This window comes from Apium graveolens, chromosome 9, assembly GCF_009905375.1.
Source record: "Apium graveolens cultivar Ventura chromosome 9, ASM990537v1, whole genome shotgun sequence".
Lineage (NCBI taxonomy): Eukaryota > Viridiplantae > Streptophyta > Magnoliopsida > Apiales > Apiaceae > Apium > Apium graveolens.
This window is the reverse complement of record NC_133655.1, coordinates 271,087,128-271,109,056: the sequence shown is the minus strand read 5'-3', so window position 1 is coordinate 271,109,056 and position 21,929 is coordinate 271,087,128. Positions and strand designations below refer to the sequence as shown.

Below are 21,929 nucleotides of genomic sequence, written 5' to 3'. Positions count from 1 at the left end.
AATCTCACTGGTAATTGAGGTTATGTAGATTGTAAAAGAAAAGTATATGATTTTATAAAAAAAAATCCGTGTAATCTTTCTGTACAATTTCATTGGAATATATTTGTCTTCAAACTTAACCGCACAAAAATCAACTTTGTATTTCGTATTCAATATTTAAGGACATTTCCATTCATGTATCAAGTTAGCTTATTAATCTAAGAAGTGACAAGGATTATTAAAGGATCTTTAAGAAAGAACCAATCAAAAACATAAGGCCAACCAGATCTCTAAAACATGGTGATTGAATGAAATGTAGCACATTATCCTCTGTTGCCTTTTCAACTAAAACGTCACGGAGATGGGGCTTTTCACCACATGTTTACCAGACATCCACATTAGTGATCCTTGAACAAATGGAGTCTTGGGAACATCACCTGACAGGCTAAACTGCACTTTATATGTCAGCTGTTGGTTAACGCTCGTAAAGTCCAGGCTAGATGGTGTTACACTAACAGCAACACCAGGCGGTGAAACGATTTTTAAGGTGTAAGATGAAACAGCATCGCCAACATTAGTCACAACTCTAGAGAATTCTAGTGCAGAGGAACCCAACGCAATGGAGAAAGAAGGGTAGTTTAATTGAGCTTCAGGGATGCTTGTTTCATTCGCACAACTAACAACCCCCTTAACGATGATTGCAACTTGGTCATCAGTGTAGCCTAATCCGCACAGGTATGGGATGTAATCCGAAGGCTGGATATCGTAGATAAGCCCAGGATCATTGGCCTTAGAAGGATTCACATGGCCTGCACCAATAGCAAAATAGTCAGCAGGCAATCTATTTTGATCAATAATAGGATTATTGTCTAGGTTCAGCTGATCAGCTGAGGTCATGATTGCTGACTTGATGGCAGCTGGAGACCAAGTCGGATGGGCGCTTTTTAGCAAAGCAGCAATGCCGCTAAGGTGGGGACAAGACATCGATGTGCCAGAAATCATATTGAATGTTGCTTTTGTAGTTGTTACGTTATCAACAGAGACCGGCCATGCTGCAAGAATGCTGACACCAGGGCCTATGATGTCAGGTTTTAGGATTCCGGGGCTGGCAAAACTGGGCCCTCTGGACGAAAAAGATGTAACCTGAGGTGCCCAATCTACTCCAATTACAGTTCCTCTGAATAGGATTGTGGCCACAGGGGATGAGGTTGAATTTAAGTACTGCTTTACTGATACTCCAACAGGAAAGCCCACATGTGTTGCTCGAAGAACATGAGCATCAGCTAATGTACTTTCTCCATCTATCTCTTGATTCATCAGTATCATCGCAGCTCCACCAGCATCTTTCACCGTCTGTCCTTTGGCAATTCTTGCTATACCACCTCCTCTTTCACATAAAACTACTTTTCCTTTAACATCAATGTTGTCCAGTGAACCTTCAGCACACCATATTGTATCCTGATCACCATTTGAACCAGGGAAAACAAGTGGCAACAAAGTCTCAGGGAAATCCTTTGGCTGGAAGAGTGATTCACCATCTAATTCATCTTTGTTTCCGAGAAGTACAGTTGCTCTTATGTTTCTATCAATTGTGCTAGCTCCAACAGTGAGAATCCAAGGAGCCTCGTTGGATAAAGTAGTATTAAGCGGGCCAGAATTACCTGCTGAGCAACTCACAAAAATCCCACTCTGAATAGCATTAAATGCTCCAACAGCAATACCATCAGCATAGAAAGGGGCTGATAGTCCACCCAATGACAGCGAAAGAACATCAACACCATCATCCACAGCAGCATCCATTGCAGCCAATATATCACTTTCAGCACAACCCTCAGAACAAACTCTGTACATAGCTATATGAGCAAGAGGTGCCATGCCAGAAGCCGTACCATTAGCCATGCCAAACGCATTAGCACCCTTTACAAGATTTCCAGCTGCAGTACTAGCTGTATGTGTTCCATGGCCTTCCTCATCGATAGGAGGGCCAGGCTCTGAAGCAACAAAATTTTTCGCACCAATCAACTTGTTATTACATGCAGTGCCCTCTAATTGACAGGTCCCTTTCCACTTAGCAGGTGGAGGTGGCACACCATCATCGCTAAATGAAGGATGATCAGGGGTAACTCCAGTGTCCAAAAGACCAATAATCACTCCTTTACCATAATTCGAGCCATTCCAAAGTCCCAAGTTTTGGTGCAGTCCCAAGAAGTTAGGACTATGAGTTGTGTGTAAAGGGTACACAATCTGTGGCCTAATCGACAAAACTCCTTCCTTGTTCTCTATAATTTCAGCTTCCTCGTTTGACAACCGAGCAGCAAAGCCATTAACAACGTTACGATAAGTGTGAACCATGCGTGACTGCTGGTTAGAACTTGAAGTTGTCTGTGGCAAAAATGAGTTATAATAATTCTCAAGGTTTTCGAAGTTGGATGAAACCGTGTCATCAACTACATTTACATGGACAATGTAGGTCCTTAAACTGGCTGATTCTTGAGCAATGGTGGGAAACAAAAGGTTTGAAAGGCAAAGTACACTGAGAAAGATAAAGAAAGTCATGTTTAAGAACTGTTATGCCTCTTGTTAGAAGTCATCTCAGTTACAATGCAAGTATTTATAGTATCATCACAAGTGAGTTAAGTTTAATAACTATCATTCTACTTTTGTTTGGTTGAAGAAGATACGCAGATCATACGAAAATGTTGGTTTCACCGAGGTAATTACACAAGGTTTTAGGACGGGTAAGTAGTGTTAGAATTAAAGGTATTGCTACGAAAAGGTGATTATTTGAGATTTTAGGACAGTCGAGTTACGTTAAAAGTAAAGGGATAATGTACATAGAATCTATCTACGGTGGCGATTATGCTTAAGACTATTGTAAATTTTCCGTTGAGACTCTTCTTAGAGCATCTGTTATAATTTTTTCGATTGTTTTTCGTTTAACTCATTCGAGTTGACCTTATCCCAGTAATATCACATGTCCAAAAAAAAGGTATTGTAACTGCATTTGTATTTGTTTTCAGTGCACATTATATACATTGTATTTATAAATTGAGAATAAAGATTGAGAAGAACGTTCCTCGGGGGCTTTTATTGTAACGGTCTGTGTGCCCAAGACACACATTAGTCACTAACTCTAATAAAAATGATTTTTTTTATTGGTGAATTGATGTGAATGCAGGGGGCCATTAATATTTATTATTCAACCACTAATAAGAAGAACCCATTTATATGGGAGTTCGTGACTAATGTGTGCTTTTGCACACATCATAGAAAATCCCTTATTGTAAAGGTATATAATCTTCTGTAATTACTCCTAAGACTCTCGTTTATTTATATTTATATGGGAAATTTTTATAATTTCAGGATAACCTAAGTGAGGTAACCTCGAGAAAATTAATGGGCTTTTTAAAAAAATAGTAAAGTCCAAAAATATCTTTTTATTTTCAAAAATACTATTTTTCATTTTTTTTTCTGCAAAAATACGGTTTTTTGCAACTCAAATCAACTGGATGCAACATTCGACGAGTTTTTGCAATTACATGCAACCTCAAATGCAACAAAAAAACTCGATTCAACTAGTTACAAATCCGCTTGATTTTGGTTGATTTTAGTTGATTCCGTTTTTTGCAAAAAAAAACAGAAGACAATAAAATTGCAAAAAAAATTAGAAATATTATTATTTTTGATAATTTCTCAAAACAAATATCATATTTAACGCAAATTTAAACATTAATTTCAATATTACAAATGGATTTGTATTTAAGTGCACATTGCACATTTGTAATTGAAAATTTGAAATAAGTAAACACTTTAATTTTTTTTACAATTTAACTTGTAAATTACTTATAAATTCCTTTAATTACCCAAACAGTGAACGAGGAAATTTATAAATAAGTTTCAACTAAAATTAATAGGAACAAACAAAAGGATCCTAAATTACATCTGGAAACAAACATAGCATGTGTTACAATAATACTGTTTTAAGCAGGAGCCTTAGCTATGGTATTTAGTTGGGGACTTGGTGGCGGCATTTTTTCATAGCTAGTCTGGCTATTAGCCTATGTCTCTAAGTTCAGGGAGGATGTTTCAACATGGGGTTTTTGTCCCAAATTGTTCATCCCACATTTAACAATACTTAAAACTACACAGTTACTCACTTGACACTTCCTCTTTGATGTTTGCATAATAAACTATCATGGCAGACTATGTTAATGTCTCCTATCTTGTTTTACATATTGTTTCAATGCAAAAGGTTACAAGTTCACTATTCTTATTTCTTTCTTCCGGAGCCAAATCAACCGAATTGAATATAACCTGTATACGCAACCTGAAAGTAGTGTCCCGGAAAAATAAGATGTATGCAGATCCTTACCGCTACTTCCAGAGTGGTGCCAAATCATGTCCAATCCTTGATATGTTTTCTAGTGTCTGAACATATAACAAAAATACCTGAAACCATAGGTAACATTGAGGGAGAACCATGCATATGTAGAGTTACCATGCCTAAACAATAAATACAAGCAACATAATAACTGAGAACACATGCCCTCCACATATCCAACTCTTTAAATACATTACAAAAACTGTAGTATGATTTCACACACAATTCACGTAAGCATTCCACAATGAAAGTACTGCTATGAAACTAAAAACGCTACATCCAAAGGCGGATTTTTAGATTATTCCAACAATTGTAAAAATTGTAAAGAGTGAACAGAAACAAACGTCAAGATAAAGAAATTTATACCAAAACAAATAGTAGTTGCTAGATAAACCATTCACCTCCACTTTGTTTTAAATCAATTATCATATATGTAAGTAGTCAGATTACAATGGAAATGAAGCGATCATATTACACCTCTATACTGCCTAGCCAAGAACATTTCCGGCAACTGAAGTATACATATTGTGACTCATTCTAGTATCTTTGATTTTCAGTCAAGAGAACTCTTCTAACTAAATTCTTCCAAAATAACAAGACAGTGGATGTTATACATGTAACATGGGATTCTGACTTCAGACCATCATAATTCATAGGTGAATCATAGAGGAAAGTTTAATATAGTAATATAACAATCTAGAGAATGTGATCTAGACGAAAATTTCAGAATATTATTTACAGTTGAGAATAGTAACTCATCATGCAAATCCAGGTGGCAAATCAGGGTCTTCATCACTACCGTCACCTGTCCGGTCCTGCTCTTCAGTGGTAGAGACTGTAGGACGTGTAGTAGAATTTACATTATTTCCATTGAAGACGTCATCTGAGCGCCGAGTCTCTCTCTTATGCTCCTCTGATGGTAGCTTATCTTGAGGCTCTTCTTTCAATTGTTCCTCCAAATTGCTATTCTGATGAATACCATGGAGTGCAAAACCGGGTGGTTCATTCGGTTCACTATCAGAAAAACTACCATTGCTTTCATCAGGTAATGCAACAATCGACCCATTATTTTTAGGTCTAATTTCAACTGTCATTGCATCCATGTTGGAGGATGGTTCAACGCCTTGACTTCCTTGCGGATTTAACAACCTACTGTAAACAGACTGTACCGTTTCACCGATTTCACTTTTCATACCATCCCCTGATCTAATTACTTCCCAAACCCCATTAGAAATTTGACTCATTACTTTCTCCCTACAATGAACGAGTTCAAAAATTTAGCATAACCAGCTTCACACCTAACATAAATTTAAAATACAGAACCCAATGTAAGAGTAATGTAGCAAATATTCAGCATAAACAACTGCCTAGGGGAACCATAAAAAAGCAGTGTGCCCAAATCTATAATATAATATATGTATCAACTTCTTAATTTAGTACTCATTAAGGTAAAAACAAAACCCAAAAAGTTGCTCGAACCATTGCTTCAAACATCATGATTTTCTCAACCCTTTGTTCAATTTTCTCATCCCATTAGTTTAAATTGCTTTCAAATACATACTATATAGGAAATACACTAAAACCTAGTCAAACATTTAACCATACAAAATTCAATGTATCCGTGATTTTGTATTCCCATTTGTTCAAATTGCTTCCGAATACTAAACAGACACATTAAAACCTAGTCAAACATTTAACTATACACAAAACAGCAGAACAAAACTATAACATAAACCGATACAGCAAAATACCCAATTTCTTTATGAATCGCATCAGAAAGCTGCCGGGGTTTCAAATTCTCAAATCCCGGAGAATTCAAAGCAGCTGACTGTCTCACCGCAGCAACAATCGAACTCCGCAATTCTTCCTACGACCAGTAAAACCACAATAAAACAAAACAGCATTACAATACAACTCCAAAAATTAACTAAACAACCCTAGAATCAATTCACCTCTACACAAACATGGGTTCAATTAAACATTAGATTATATTATAACTTCAAGCTGAGTACTAATTATTAATCAATTTGTTAATTTAAACACAATTTACAAAATTTAAAAAAGAAACCTAAAAAATAAAAATAAAGGGGTTTTAAATAAGGACATTATGTATCTAAACAAGCAAGAAAGATTTGATTTTGGCTTACATTTTCTTTGAGTTTACGAATAATCTTGACACGGAGCCTATCGAAATCGCCATCGTCTTTAATTTTAGAAATTACATCCTCTTTGCTTATGTTTTGATTCATTAAATCCATTTAGGTATATGGGTTTTTGTGGGTGTGTATGTGTGTGTCTATACACGATTAACGGGATTGAAAGAGATGGATTTGAAGCTCTACAATGAACAGAAACAAACGCAGAACACTCCAGCTCTAGCTCTCTAGTTTTTGAAAAGCGTGGAAAGGTGCTCCCTATTTTTTTTGGCTAATTATCATTTAGGTCATCAATTAAATCCAAAAGTATCACTCGAACCATTCTTTTAATTTCGGTCTCAATCGATACATTAATTAATTTAAAAGATTCACTCCGTCTAAGTCAATCTAAAAACTAACGGTCAACATGATGATATGGCAGTAACGACTCTTTTTTGTTGAGTGGTTGTTGACATGGCCAATCAACGTATATATTTGTGTCTATATATATATATATATACATTCATTTATATACATGTTCAATTGCATAACAAATCAATCCCTTATAACAATATCATCCAAAGAGCATGTCATCTAATATGGTCCTTTGGTTGACTAGCCAAGATGGTCTTCCTCTTCTCTTTGTTTGAGACTTGTACAACACATTCTCTTTACTAACTTCTTTTGCTTTCTCTTTGCCCTTTGTAGTTGTTTGGTCTTTCATAGTAGGTGTAGCTGAAACTGTACTCAGTGGTTCCCTTATAACAATGCCAGTTGATCTCCTCACTGGTAGTTTGCTTCTTGTTGCTTGTTTTTAGGGTTATCTGTTTGAGGCCTTTCTTCTTCTGTCATATTTTCTTGACCCTAAGATTCTGGCCTTGGAACATCCTTTGTTGGACAAGTTGGCTTCTTATGACCAGCCTCCTTGCAGATAGAGCAATGCACAATCCTCCCTTTATTGTATCTTTGCACCTCTGGTTGACCTTGTTGTTCAGCTGCATCTTGAGTTTTACTCCTACTCTGAGTACCATCCTCCCACTCCTCCCTTCTTCTCATTTTTTTTGGCCTTCCTCTGAGTTTCTTAGGCACATCTGGAGGAAGCATTTCAGCTGTATTGTGTAACTCCCAAAAATCTTCTCCTCTAAGTGCTTCTGTTGAATGACCATATGCCCTCAAGTATAGTTCCCTTGTAAAGTAATGTGACACATAAGACATGGGTTGCTGCCTCCTGTCATGTATAGCTGCAACAGCATGTGCACATGGAACACCTGTTAAGTCCCAAGCTCTGCAAGCACATGTTCTTTCCTCCAAATCAACTGTCACGGACCTTGTTCCCTTTCTAACCATGAAACTTCTGTGACCATCCCATGTAGCTTGCCACTCCCTTGATACTCTAACTGCAAAGTCAAGCTTTTTGTCCAGCTTTTTGCATCAAACTTAGCCAAGTGAGCATGAGCTTTCCTGGATAGCTTCTCAAGACCCTTCATTGCTTTCACATGAGCTGTAGGGTAGGTGGCTATTGCTGCAATCCAAATTGCCTCTTTTTAAAATGTGAAAATTGCACATACATTACCTCTTTTTAAAGTTTGCAAACAGGTGCCTTACACATAGGCTATGCTGGTAAAAACTCCCTCATAGCATTCTCCAAGCCCTATTCAAATACCACATTTAAAAAGTGTACTATATATATAAACCAAACACACAAACAAACATATAAAGATTTAGATGTCACCTTTTGTTGATCACTAATAATTGTATAGCCATTTCCATTTCCAAGATCAAGGTAATCTCTCAACAGGTCTAGGAACCATCTCCAGCTGCTAGTATTTTCAGATTCAACTATTGCATAGGCTACAGGGAACATTTGATTGTTCCCATCCCTACCAACTGCACTTAGAAGTTGGCCTCCACACACAGTCTTCAAAAAACAGCCATCTAACCCCAAAACTGGTCTACAACCACTTTTCCAACCTTCTTTCAGTGCATAGTAACAAATGTAGAGCCTTTGGAAGGTGTTGGGAGAGTCATCAGTTAACCTGTTTGTTTTGATCTCAACTCTATTCTTTGGGTTGTTCTTCAGTAATTCATATCCAAAATCCCAAAATTTGCTATAATGTTCCTTCAAAGCATCTGCAACACCTTCCAAAGCAGCCTTCCTCACTCTTATAAGCTTGATCTTTGGCACTTCAACCTCTAAATCCTCTCTAACAGTCTCCATCATTTCTTTTACTTTCCACTGAGGATTTTTTCTGATCCTATCACCATATAGTTCTGTAAGGTATCTGACTGTGATAAGTTTGTTGTGGTAGGGTTTAGTGTATAGGTGGTTGTCTACCAGTGTCTTAATTCGAACAACATGGCTATCTTGCAATCTACTGCACCATATGTAAAAAGGGCATCCCTTCTCACAAGCTACCCGTGCTCTGTCTTTATCATTTGCGATGAAGTGGAGAGCCCTTCGTTCTTTTATTCCGTAGTCTTTCACAGCTTTTCGAAATTCTTCCATTGACTCGAATCTCATTCCAGCACTAAAGTTCACATTCACCAGCTTGTGCGGATTATACACCGGTAGCTTCTTCCTTTTACGATTACTAGGTGGAATTCCAACATACCCTTTCTTCACATTTTCATCTTCACTGGAAGATGGAAGTGATCCCAGCTCATCACTATCAAACTCATCTTCACTACATAGAAGGTGGTCATTATTGTCATCATTTCTCTCCACTGATCTGTTATTTTCTCTACTAAGCTTCTCTGGAATTTCAGGCTCACCTTCCTCCCTCATGTCATCAGAATCCCAATCTTTACCAAAATCAAATTCTCCTTCTTTCTCATAGCCCTCTTCATCAAAATCTTCATCATCTCCATTGTCCCCACATTCTCCCTCAAGTTCATATTCAGAATCCTCACTGTCCTCATCGTCGAAATCACAATCATCGTCGTCTTCAACTCCCTCAACAATACATTCTCCACTCTCCTCAAATTCTTTACTACCCCCCTCATCGACAATTTCAGTATCCTCAATTATTGAGTTTCTACCATGGTCAACATATAACTCAATCTTCCCATAAGGTAAACACAGAGAAGTCAGAGCTCTAACACTAGCGTCATCATACAACAACCTTATACCATCTTTAAAATTTTGACCATTACGTTTGAAGTAGTGAAAATCATTTTTCGAGTAGTTGTATGTAACTGCATAATCTTCCAAATCACGAGTACAAAATATGTCCGTATCAACACCATTAATTATGTCAATACGACCTCCAATATAACCACATTCACCATTAAACGCATTAGGTGTAAATTTAGAATGGTGGTGAAGATGAATCGGAATCCTAGATGTCATTCTGCTAAAAAAATTTAAAGCATACAATTACACAAGATAGGCAAGTAAGAAGTAAACCATCAAGAATACATACAAGAACATAATATGAAGACACATGTATACAAAACAAGATAGACATATGAAGACACTATACAAAGACGAGACGATTCAAAGAAACACACACATAATATGAATAATATATACTAGATCCAGAACATATACCTTGTATTGACTGTGTAAGTAATCTTCAATTGATCCAGAATATATACCCAGCTCTAATTGATCGAAGAAATTAGGGTTTCAGTTTACCCCTTTCATACGCTTTCAATTCACTTTTTTCTATTTTTGTTTTCATTTGATTTCTTTGTTTATGTGTCCATTCTAATTTCTTTTCTTTTTTTTTTATTTTTTATTTTCCATGTCACATGACACTTCACCACATAACGGAGCAATGGATGAAAACCGTCAAATCTGACCCGATTCAAAGTTGACTTAGACGGAGTGAATCTTTTAAATTAATTAATGTGTCGATTGAGACCGAAATTAAAAGAATGGTTCGAGTGATACTTTTGGATTTAATTGATGACCTAAATGATAATTAGCCCTTATTTTTTTAAGGTGAGCAGAAAACGCGCAAACCGTAAAAGCCATCCGCACCGTACCAATCCGTACCGCAAAATGCGGTTTTTAATTTTCGTGGTGCGGTTATGTTTTGAATTTTTAATAAATAGCGCGGTGTGGTGCAAATTATGGTTTTAAATTTTTGAAATGTGGTTCAAACCGTACCGCACCGTAATATTTAATATGTTATAAATATATATATATATATATATAAATATCTATATTATTATATTAAAGACGAAATATTGAAAGTTTGGTTGTCGGTCGTTGTTGACCGTTAGATTTATTCTTAAAAATTAGTATTATTTAAGAGGTATAAGGTTCGAATCTTGCCGGCAAAATATTAAAATTATTTTAAAAAAATAGTATTCTATAAGAGGTATAATCAAAATTAGAATTTAAAATATATAATGATAAATATAACCGTGCATTGCACGGGGTATATATATATAGGGGGCTACTCCAATAGAAACCTTTTTAAAATAAAAACTAGAAACCTGCAGCCCAGCCCAAATAAAAGCAACCCAAACCAAAAAAAAACATATCGGCCCATATAACTACAAAACAGTTGGATAATTAATTTGTCTTTAAGTTGAGATAAAAGGAAACTATACATACATATTACACACAAAACAGTTACATCGTCTTCATCCCTCTAAACTGCTCAAAATCGAGAAGCATTTCTTAGTTTCTAAGCACAAATCGTGTTGAAAGACATAATATTCTAGTGATTGATACTAAACGAAGAGGAGATCAAAGTTTCTTCAGAATTTGTACTCCTCGTGTACGCAAATAACAAAAAACACAATTAAAGGTAAATTAGTGTAAATTTTTTATTGATATAGTGATATTTTACTTACAATCAACTTTGTTGTTACATTTACACATAGTTTAACTGATGCATGTTGATATTTTCATGTTTTTTTTGTGTTTTTCACTAATTATTGTTTAGGTGCTAACTAATAATCTTAATATGTTCTTCAAACAGCTTTTAATTAGCGATTTTATCATTATTGAAGGGATAAAATGGCTAGGACTAGAGGAGGTATGTGAAATTAGGGTTTTATACTTTTTTGATAAAATTTGTTGAACTTTTAATGATTTCATTTGTTTTATAAATGTTAATTGTATATATGCATGTGTAGTTGTTTTCTGTAATTTTGATGTTTTATTGATATTTTTTAGTTTTATGCCTACTTTAATGATTACGCTACCGGTTTTTAGTCTTTAAGCATAATTTAATCATGTTACGCTATAAATTGATCATTAAGTATGTTACGATAAAGATTTTTAACGAATTTTTTTAATTTAAATGCTAGTCTCGCAAACTTGTACAATACAATATTTCATGTTAGTAACACTGTTCAAATGTATGCAAATGTAAGGCTTGGAAACTCTTCTCTGTATAAAGAATATTAAATTTAAAGCCTCTTTGATCGCACAGCTTCGTTGCCTGATGGTATTTAATTATGTATATAGTTACTAATGTCGAATATTTAATGATGTCGAGGTGTTGTAGTTTAGATAATAAACTACAAAAGATCCCTCCATGATAATACAGTTGCAGAACGGGACTTAACTATATCTCACTATTCAGTTTTAGCTAATATCTGACTTTTCAATGAGAGATTGAAGCAAAACAAGTAAAATACAATGGCTCACATATCTATCCAATTGGTAGGTATCACAAATTTTTTTTAGAACAATCACCAAAATATGTATTCCTATTTACTAAATTCATATGTACCAATCATTTATTACTATATACTTATTTTCAACATGTTTCCTAATAATATTACATTCTGGATATACTTATTTTAAACATGTTTGCTTATTTTCAACATGTTTACTATATACTTTGGTTTCAATCACAAGCTATAGAGTATTGTCAATAAATTCAGGACAATCCATGAATTTAGAGTATATGTATCAAAAGAATGTGTTTCTTAAAATTAGTTCAAGTTAAATTCTGGTTCTTATATGAGTTGCTTGGTACTAGATGTCATGATACAACTCTTGGCCATAAGTTGACCACAACTTAACCACAAGTTGCTTACATGCAAGTCATAGTGTTGCATAGATTGTTCAGGGGGTCTTGAAGATAAGAATTCGATTGGGTCTTGACTACTTCTTTTTTGTTTGAATACCTGGAGGTTTGTTCTTCTGTATTTATTGATTTGGCAAAACTAAGTAAATGTCCTATTGTAGTTGATCTTTTTTTACGGCTGTTAAATCTACTTGCTGTTGGATTGCTCAATTTTGGTTATCAGTGGACGGAAGAAGAGGCGTATAATGTTACATAAGTTAAATATGCAAAGAGTGGAGCACTGTATGACACCATCTCCTTGTCCAGGGAGTCTTATCCTAGAATATGTGCTGATATTTTAGGAAATGAGGAGGAAATCTACTTCCTGAATAGACAAGGGGCTGATTATTTTAAATTAAATTAAATTTGATATTCCCACTACAAGTTGTGCTCCTGTTATAGTATCTAGGAGCCAGGAGCCACAGAGGCCTTCAAAAAATGTTGAGTTCTTGTTTTGTTGGGTGAGTATGGGATTTTGAGTTGCTTGCTAATGTAACATTTATGCTTACTAAAGGCATCTGAGAGAAATGGAAGAGCAGGGTGATTCCAATATGTTAATCTGGATAGAGATAGATTGCAAAGGAAGAACCAGCCTATTCAGGTGTAATAGATTATTTTTAGCACACAAATCGTTTACGTCGTCATCCTAGTGAAAATTTGAAGTCAGTAGAAGCCGATGCCATGGTAGAAAAAGTAAGATATAACTAGATCTTCACAGACATGGCGATATGTATAAAGGTTATGGGAGTATTCTCGAAGCCAAATTACAGCTTATTATTTTTGCTATTTAAAGCATTGATCAGGTGAGGAAACTTACAAATGAAAATTACCATGGTGTAAATATGTATGTCAAAGGAACCAATTGAGACATTCCTGTGTAGCCTATGCACAAATATTGATTATTCTGCTATAATTATAATAATGAAATTATAGATTATAAACATAGTTATAATACAATTACATTGGTTAACTATATTAATAATTGCCTCTGTTATGGTATGTTGTGTTGTATATAGCCCTGTTATGGTATATTGTATATTGATTCATAGATGATATAAATTTAGGTGGAACAAATATAAATTATAAAATTTCTATGCCTCTTCAATTTCATTTGAAAAGATTAACTATACTTAAAACCTATAGTTTTAAAAAAAATTGATATTGTAGTACTAATTGCCCTGTTCTGGTAAGTTGTGTAATATACTGTCTGAAAATAATAAATTACCACCTATTTTAGTTGTTATTTTGTTGTGTTGTACAGGACTATCTTCAGTAACACCAAGACGCAGTTCAAGAATAAAACATCTAAGTAAGCCAAAAAAGAGAAACAATGATCTCACACCTGAGTTTATTAATTTAGAAGATTTTACTGACAACAATATGGAACAAGGTATAATGAAAAACTTTATTTCTTCTTTGCTAACATAATTATCATATTATCTATTTCAAAATAATGCAGGACAACATACAAGAACTCCTCCAAGTACTCCTCCAAGATCAAGTTTGAGAAAGTTCTATAGAAGAGCAAACAACAAATTTAAAGAAACTGCAGGAAGACCGCATGATTATAACGTATGTACTCTATTAGTGGCATACTTTAAAAATCTTAATAATTATATGAATTAAAGATTTTTTTCCAAACAGAAAGAAGATGAAACAGTCGAAGAACAAACAAGATACAAGGAAATATGTGAAATGGAGGTTGATCATCCTGAAGAAGAACAACATAATACAAATGAACAAGAGAAAACAAATGAAATGGTGGATGATCATTTCCAAGAAGAAAAAAGACCAAATAAAGAGGAAGAACCTAGCAAGAAACAAAAAACTACAAAGTGGAAGAGGAAGGCATTTAAGCAGGTATAAATATATTACTTCTTTCACAATATTTAGTCTATATATAAATCAAAAATGTTGTCGTCTTCTTAGTTGAAAACTAGTGTTTAGGACCACTAATCAAAGGTAAAACAAAAAAAAGTACAACAATCATTAAAATTTGTATTCATATTTACTAAAAACATATGTACCAATGACTAATTTGTATTTCATTAGTTTCATTTTAAAAATTGGCTTCTCTATATTGGAATGTAAATATTCTTTATATTCAAATATAAAGAATATATTTAATGTACTTTACAGGGTGGATTTTTATTATTCCGGTAGGGGTGGATTTTTATTGTTCCGATAGGGGAAAATGTAACACCCCCAGATCCGGGGTCGGGGATCCGAGTCGTCACGGTCTTTCTTTCCACAATATCACTTCACTTAATTAATAAATAACCTTATGCTGTGACCCCACACTAACACACACCACAACCCGTTATAGTCTCAGAGATGAAATTTAAATAAGTACAAGTCTTTGAATCCACAATTTAAAAGTTATTACAACCCAAAATGATTACTTGATAAATTTACAGTTAATTGCCATTATCTGCCACAAGTTATAATTATACATAATTGATTCTCAAAAGTAGATGGTCTGATCTACAATAGATCTACCTCTGCAGCTATAGCAGCTACAACATCAACGGGAAGACACAGGACGCTTCCCACGCGCTTGCGCTGGGTCTGCTGGAGTCTGGCCATCTTTCCTAACTGTTGTTGTGTGATGAAGAAATAAAGCAAGGGTGAGCAGCAAGCCCACCAAAATAATATGTATAATGATTTACAATATATGAGCCTACTCATAATACTCATGAAAGTCTTGGTCAAAAGAAATGAACCAAGTTTGATATCTTAATGCGATAAAGTCGCAAAATATTCAGTATATATACATATATACTTTTCAAAATATTGGAAGTCCTCTTCCATGCATAATACACACAGAATTCCAGTGTATAACTGTATAAAAATATCGTTGCAAGGTGATCTCATATATCTAACCTTGTCTCAACGTTTTTCTGAAAATCTTTGTCATGCATAAGATAATCATTTACTAGATATAAGTTTAAAAGATGAAGTTACAAAATACTCCAATATACTTATATCTTTTCCAAATACTACTTGAACTACCACCATTCAAGTTATAATTAGTTTCCAAAGTTCATCACATAGACGAGACTACAAGATAATACTTGAATAGATTCAACCTTTAAAATATCATCAAAATAAAATGAAGTTATGAGATACTTCATTTGATGCAAACATTATTTTGAAAACTTGACCCTGCCAACACTCAACAATCGCCCAACCGTAGCCTTTCTATCGAAGTGCTTTGGGTAGTGTTGCAGAAATATCCAATTGGATGATGAACTCATTACGGGAGTTTACCGCGCCAGGAAGACCACTTACGATGATCAGTCGTAGTAGTACAACCCCACCATTTTCTACATGTAGAGGAGAACCTGTCGGATTTACTTGTCAACCGAACACTGAACTCCTAAGGAATGGACCGCCTTAGCGGAACTTCCAGGCCATTTGGGCCAATATAATAAGGCTGGGTCGGCGCTACTCGACCACTTACGCCACTCCTAGTTCAGATGAAATCCATGACTCTGAAACGTAAAGCTCGTTTCCCCCTTTCCCCAAGTAGAAACTTGTTGATACGGCTCCACCAAGAAGTCGTACCTAGTTGGAAAGGAAAACTCACCGATATTTCCCAGGCGATGCCTGTTAATGGATTAACTTGTTCCAAGAATTTTACTTCCCGAATATTGAGTAAGTAATCAAAAACTTCTTTTACCAAGATAGCAACCTTGTTGCGAATATAAAACACACCACCGAGCCGGATCCCCCATGTTTTGAGCGAGTATTTAAATCCCCTTTTTAAAAGGAAGATCTTAAATATAAAAATAGTTTTGGGATCCGCTCTAACTTTTGAAAATCATTTTAAAGACTCGAAAACACTTTAAAGAGTGTTTGGAGTAAAACTGATTTAATGAAGTAAATCAGTCCTCAGAATATTTAGAAAATGACTGAATATTAATATTTAAATAATATTCCCATAAAGAATAATCTTTATAAAAATAATTGAAGTAGAAGTATTAAAACTTATACTTGAAACGAGTACTAAATAATCAAAGATATACTTATATGAAAGTATTATCTTTAGTTGAATAATCGAAAATAAGTTTGATTATTGACACCTTATTCTTTAATAAAATAAAGAATATACCTCAGCAAATACTCGGAGTCATAGATCCTCAAATGAATATTCAAATAATATTCAATAAATAAAATAAGCTGAGTAATAAGCCCTCAAATGAATATTCGAAATAATATTCATTAAATAATAAGCCGAGTCATAATACCTCGAATGAATATTATAAATAATATTCATTAAATAAAATAAATGAGTCATACATCCTCAAATGAATATCCAAGTAATATTCAATAAATAATATAAAGGAGTCATAAGTCCTCGAATGAATATTCAAGATAATATTCATTAATAAAATAAAGTTATCGAATAAACCTTATTCGATTAATAGTTTGGAAACTATAACCATATATATATATATATATATATATATGTATATCCATATCCATATATACAAAATTACTCGGGATCCTCGACTCCCGGTTTTAGAAAATATTTTCACCTTTGGGTCCCTATACTAAGGGTATATGCAAGTTACCGCTATCCTCTAGCATAGGTATTATCAACTGAACCAACATATATATATTCCAAGAATATGAAACAGGCATGCATATATACCATATCACATGCTACAATATATCACATCATTTGCTAATTATCCAACATGCATCTATCGCAAGATAATGCAAATACATATATTCATCACAACAACAGTATAACGGATAGAATACTTGCCTGAGCGACTTGGGGGTGAGAAAGGCTCGGGACGAGTCTGGTAACCTATAAACAACAAGTAAGTTGGAATTAAACCAAAATCACTTGTAAATCTATACTTTAACTAACTTAGACTCTAACGCTTGTTTTGCGCTCACCGATTCGCTTAAGTCACTCGGGTACCCTCGGCTCCACCATTTTTAATAATTTAACCTTTACGAGTTTTAAAGCGATTCCTTCGCGAGTGTCTTACCAACTGCCTAACACACTTACCATAAATGTTTCATACATTAATTAACCCTTTTTGGTCTTTAACCTATGTTTCAAAGTAAGGCGAGGGAAAAAGTTTCGTTCGCGAAACGCCGTTACTTGAAACGGTCGTTTCTCCTAAACCGTGCATCGGAATCGAACGAACTACATATCAAAACGAAGCTCGTAACATGAGCTATCTAAACATGGCAGTGGTCATAATCTAGAAGGGGGTTCTCGGGTCCTAATGCTATGCACAAAAACAGTCCAAAGAAAATCGGACGTTACGACGGCTATGTTTACGCGATTTCCAAATTTTAAACCATACAAAACCAACCACAAACCAACCTCAAATCCAACACACAACAAACATCCATCCTTATCACATCATAACAACCCCAACCAATTCAATTTAATCATTCATACTTATGCTTAAACTTAACTTTAATCATACTTAAGTTCCTTTAAATCAAAACCACAACAATTACCATTCCATTTCACTACCATTCCAAATCCCAAACTCTAAATCATAACAACAAACTACAATATCAACCCACTAATCAAAATCATCTTATAATATATAGGAATCTAGGGTTTGGAGATGGTATACCTTCCTTGAAGTGGTGGGTGGAGCTAGGAAGCCTTAAGAAGCTTTGAGAAGTCTTAAGAATGCTTGGATCTTCAAGAAAAACAAGAAAAAGTTCAAGTTAAAAACTTGAAAACACTATTCATTGTCTTCTTCTTTGATTAAATGAAGAAGATAGAGAAAGAATTAATGGCTTAAACTCATGATATAGTCCTAACTAAGCATGAAGATGATTAGGGAATTATCTTACCAATTTAGGAAGCTTGGATCTTGGATTTTGAATTTCTCTTGCCTTTTGAATAGTGAAAAGCCGTGAGCAATGAAGAACAAAGCCTTGGTTGCTTTTGATTTTTGATGAAAATGATTTTACTTGGCTTGGTTGATTGGTTTTTGTGCTTGCTTTAGTCAATTACCTTCTTGCCCTTGGATTTGTGTGGTTACAAAGCTACCACACCTCCTTCCTTCCCATGTCATGCTTATGTCATCCTCATGATGTCATCCTCCCTTCCTTGTCCTCTTTCTATTGGTTGGATGACATCATTCCCCCTAATCCCTTTGATTAGCTTTTAATTGTTTGCCTAATGACCGCTGATCTGTTATACGGTTCGCTTAACTTTCGTTCTCGTTTATCGTTTGAAGGATCATACCCGGGATCTTATTACTTAGGTTCCCTTAACCTTTCTCAATACATTATATTCCTTTTTATGATCCTCTATTATAATCCTTTAATTTAAATCCTTTTTATCCTGTTACCTTATACTCAATTCTCTCCGTATCTTGTGGATTTCCGGGAAAAATCAAAGTGTTCAGAATTGGATTCTGACGATCTTTACATACAATTATATACCACATAGAGTACTAATAATATCCCATAAGATCAATAACAGAACCCCTACATAGCGTGGCATGAACAGTTTTCTCATTCAGCAAAAACACTATTCATAAGGGTTTCAAAAATTTCTCAAAAATTGGGGTTATTACAGTCTCCCCTCCTTAAAAGGATTCCGTCCCGGAATCGGATAGAAATAAATAGGGATACTTTCTTAGTATTGCACTTTCTAACTCTCAAGTCAATTTTCCCACATTGTGGTTCTACCATCAAACTCTTACTAGTTTGATAACCCTTCTCCTAAGCACTCATTCCTTTTCACTCTATAACCCTTCCTGGTTGCTCCATATAGGTTACGTCGGGTTGCATATCTATGCGCTCATATGCCCCTATTTATCTGGCATCTGAATTACACTTCCTTAACATTGATACGTGAAACGCGTTATGACTAGCTACATGTTCTAGGTTAGGGCTAGCTCATATGCTAACTTCCCAAATGTCTTAATATATCCAAGGGTCCAACAAATTGTAGACTTAGCTTTCCTTTCTTTCCGAACCTCATCAATCCTTTCCAAGGGATACCTATAACATTACTAGGTCCCCTATTTCATACTCTTCATCCTTTCGTGTCAAATCAACATACTTATCATGACCATCTTGGGCTACTACCAGCCGTCCTCTGATTAGATCTATCATATCCTTGGTCCTTTGGACTACTGCGGGTCCGAGCATCTTGCGCTCTACAACTTCATCCTAACATAAGGGAGATCGACATTGTCTTCCCTCAATGATCTCATAAGGCGACATCTCGATAATGACATATGATCTATTGTCATAAGAAAACTCAATCCGCGTTATGTGATCATTCAAATTTCTTTCAAGTCTATTGCACAGACTCTCATTATTGCTTTTAACATTAGAGCTTCTGCTTCTCAATACCCATTCTTTTCCAGTTCGTAATCGCTACTACCTTCCGTTCCTAATATTATACTGGTTATACTTTTGCTCGTTAGCGTTCTATAACCTTTTAATAACCACGTCAACCTTAGTATCACGAATGTGTTCCCATTCCGCATACTACCACCACTTTATTACTCCTTTTTCAGTTGCTTCTATTTTCCAAAATTTGATCAATCAAATAGAAGTAAAGGAATTTGTTGAGAGATCACTATGATCATGAACACTTGTTATATCGCATAGTTAGTACAGAAGGTGGCCAGCCTTTAGTACTTGACAAGCAATTAAATAACATGCGGTATCCTACTAGGCTTCTATCACAAAGATAGATAGTCATTCGGCAATACCTCCCCTTCTGGAAGGGTTGTTCTTCTCAGCTCACATGAAATGAAAAGAAGAGAAAAGAGCGAACTGAAGAGAATTGTATATATATGTAAAAAAATATTGCCATAAAATATCTGGCTTGGAATCTACCTCTGAACTATAGAGGTTTATCATAGGAGAACAAAACATATATGTATTTATATCAACATCAAGTATTATAGCATCGTATTTCACATGCCTAAATATTTGCTATTCCGTCCATCATTCTATGGACCCATGCACTTCCTCTAGCTTATACACAATTACCTTTGAAACTCCCTCGATATCGAAAATCGAACCTGGGATCTCATTCTAGACATCATCGTTACTAGAATTCTATGCTTGCATCGCAACCTTCCTCGTATAATAATACGGCTCTCTATTGATAAGAAAGAATAAATATTCAATATGTAGATACTCTACTTAATTAGTCTATCAATGATAACTTATACACTACCACTACCCGATTAGTGGTACTCAATCTCAACACCCATTCCAATACAACTCTCACGGTTGTAATCAGCTCATTACTCGCAGAATCATTGCTGCCTTACTATGGTCCACCACTGACCTACTGTAGTCATTCATTTTCCATGAAGTCTTAATAGCTAACCATACGGAGTCCATACATCTCGTATCTAATTCTCCTAAGGAGTTAACATAACCACCAATCACAATTCATGAAGAACACTCCAAACTCTGACGTACTTTCATGACATGAAGCAGATAAAATTGCAGAAGAGTTTCAATCAAAGCAACGATAGCAGGTTAATACCATTTTTAATCATATGCCTTAAATAGAAGACTTAACTCAAAGGTTCGTCTAGTCCTTTTGGAAACATGGTCCTGGCTTATTCTCAAGATAGTACCTTCTAAGATAGATAGCCCGTTCATGGCGATTACACGAATTAAACCTTTACCAACTACTATTACGGTTGGGTATTGCACAGTCATCAGAAGGAATGTCAATCTTCCAAACCATAATTTAACCTTCACATTTTTAACCCTCATCACTGTATTCTTTTGGCACACGCGCCTATAATTATCCTCTTACCCTTAAAGTGTCGGCCACCTCTTTGGCCTTTCCTGATAGTAAAATTTCCTTACAGTCAATGTCATTTTAACCACCTCCAAATAAATTTTCTACCTTATTTCCGATCACTGCTTGAGTGAAGATGTTTTCCTTAAAATCAGATGGGAAAAAAAATATCACCATTTTTCCATAAGTTATTGCCTCAGTCTTTAGAGGCTAATCACTGTCAAGACTGACTCTCAATCATACTTAGAACATTTTTTTTTTTTATCTTAAGTCCTAATTGCCCTGAACAATTTCGACCATTACTGGTTCGATCCATACTTTCTCGTGGTTTAACACGTGCCTCACTTGGCATCATTATAATTACGTCATATTTCCTTTATCCACATTTCTATTCTTGAGAATTTTGAATATTACCTTTTTCCTTATAAAACCTCTAAGGTTATCCTTCAATCGTTCCTCCTGTATTCCCTAGATACAGGGCATATCACAATACCATTTACTAATAGTAGAACCATTGTCTATATACTTCTGCAAAATTTCTCCACTGATTCTTAAAGGTTGTTGTTACCTTAACCCTTTCCCAATCATACTGTCAAAACTCATACTGTCCCTATTAAGGGTGA

The 21,929-nt window shown here is 35.1% G+C and overlaps 2 protein-coding genes across 3 annotated transcripts; both read right to left on the bottom strand.

Moving 5' to 3' along the window:
- Nucleotides 1–151: 151 nt before the first annotated feature.
- LOC141683754 (subtilisin-like protease) lies at nucleotides 152–2,605 on the bottom strand. Its single transcript, XM_074488506.1, has one exon. The coding sequence runs from the start codon at nucleotides 2,533–2,535 to the stop codon at nucleotides 325–327; it is 2,211 nt and encodes a 736-aa protein (XP_074344607.1). The 5' UTR covers nucleotides 2,536–2,605; the 3' UTR covers nucleotides 152–324.
- A 1,578-nt stretch (nucleotides 2,606–4,183) lies between these two features.
- Nucleotides 4,184–6,768, bottom strand: LOC141682433 (uncharacterized). 2 transcript variants are annotated; one of them, XM_074487129.1, is made up of 4 exons: nucleotides 6,508–6,768; nucleotides 6,112–6,227; nucleotides 5,116–5,614; nucleotides 4,184–4,428 (listed from the first exon to the last, which is right to left on the bottom strand). In XM_074487129.1, exons 1-3 carry the CDS (start codon nucleotides 6,616–6,618, stop codon nucleotides 5,119–5,121), a joined length of 723 nt encoding a protein of 240 aa, XP_074343230.1. In that variant the 5' UTR covers nucleotides 6,619–6,768; the 3' UTR covers nucleotides 4,184–4,428; nucleotides 5,116–5,118. The 2 variants fall into 2 exon arrangements, with proteins under 2 accessions (XP_074343230.1, XP_074343229.1); XM_074487128.1 differs by lacking the exon at nucleotides 4,184–4,428 and having other exon boundaries at nucleotides 4,768–5,614.
- Between the last annotated feature and the right edge of the window lie 15,161 nt (nucleotides 6,769–21,929).

Coding starts and splice junctions, on each gene's coding strand:
- LOC141682433 (XM_074487129.1), bottom strand. CDS start 6,618: ATGGATTTAATGAATCAAAACATAAGCAAAGAGGATGTAATTTCTAAA. Junction 6,228..6,507: donor TTCGTAAACTCAAAGAAAAT/GTAAGCCAAAAT, acceptor TACTGGTCGTAG/GAAGAATTGCGGAGTTCGAT. Junction 5,615..6,111: donor GCGATTCATAAAGAAATTGG/GTATTTTGCTGT, acceptor CGTTCATTGTAG/GGAGAAAGTAATGAGTCAAA.
- LOC141683754 (XM_074488506.1), bottom strand. CDS start 2,535: ATGACTTTCTTTATCTTTCTCAGTGTACTTTGCCTTTCAAACCTTTTG.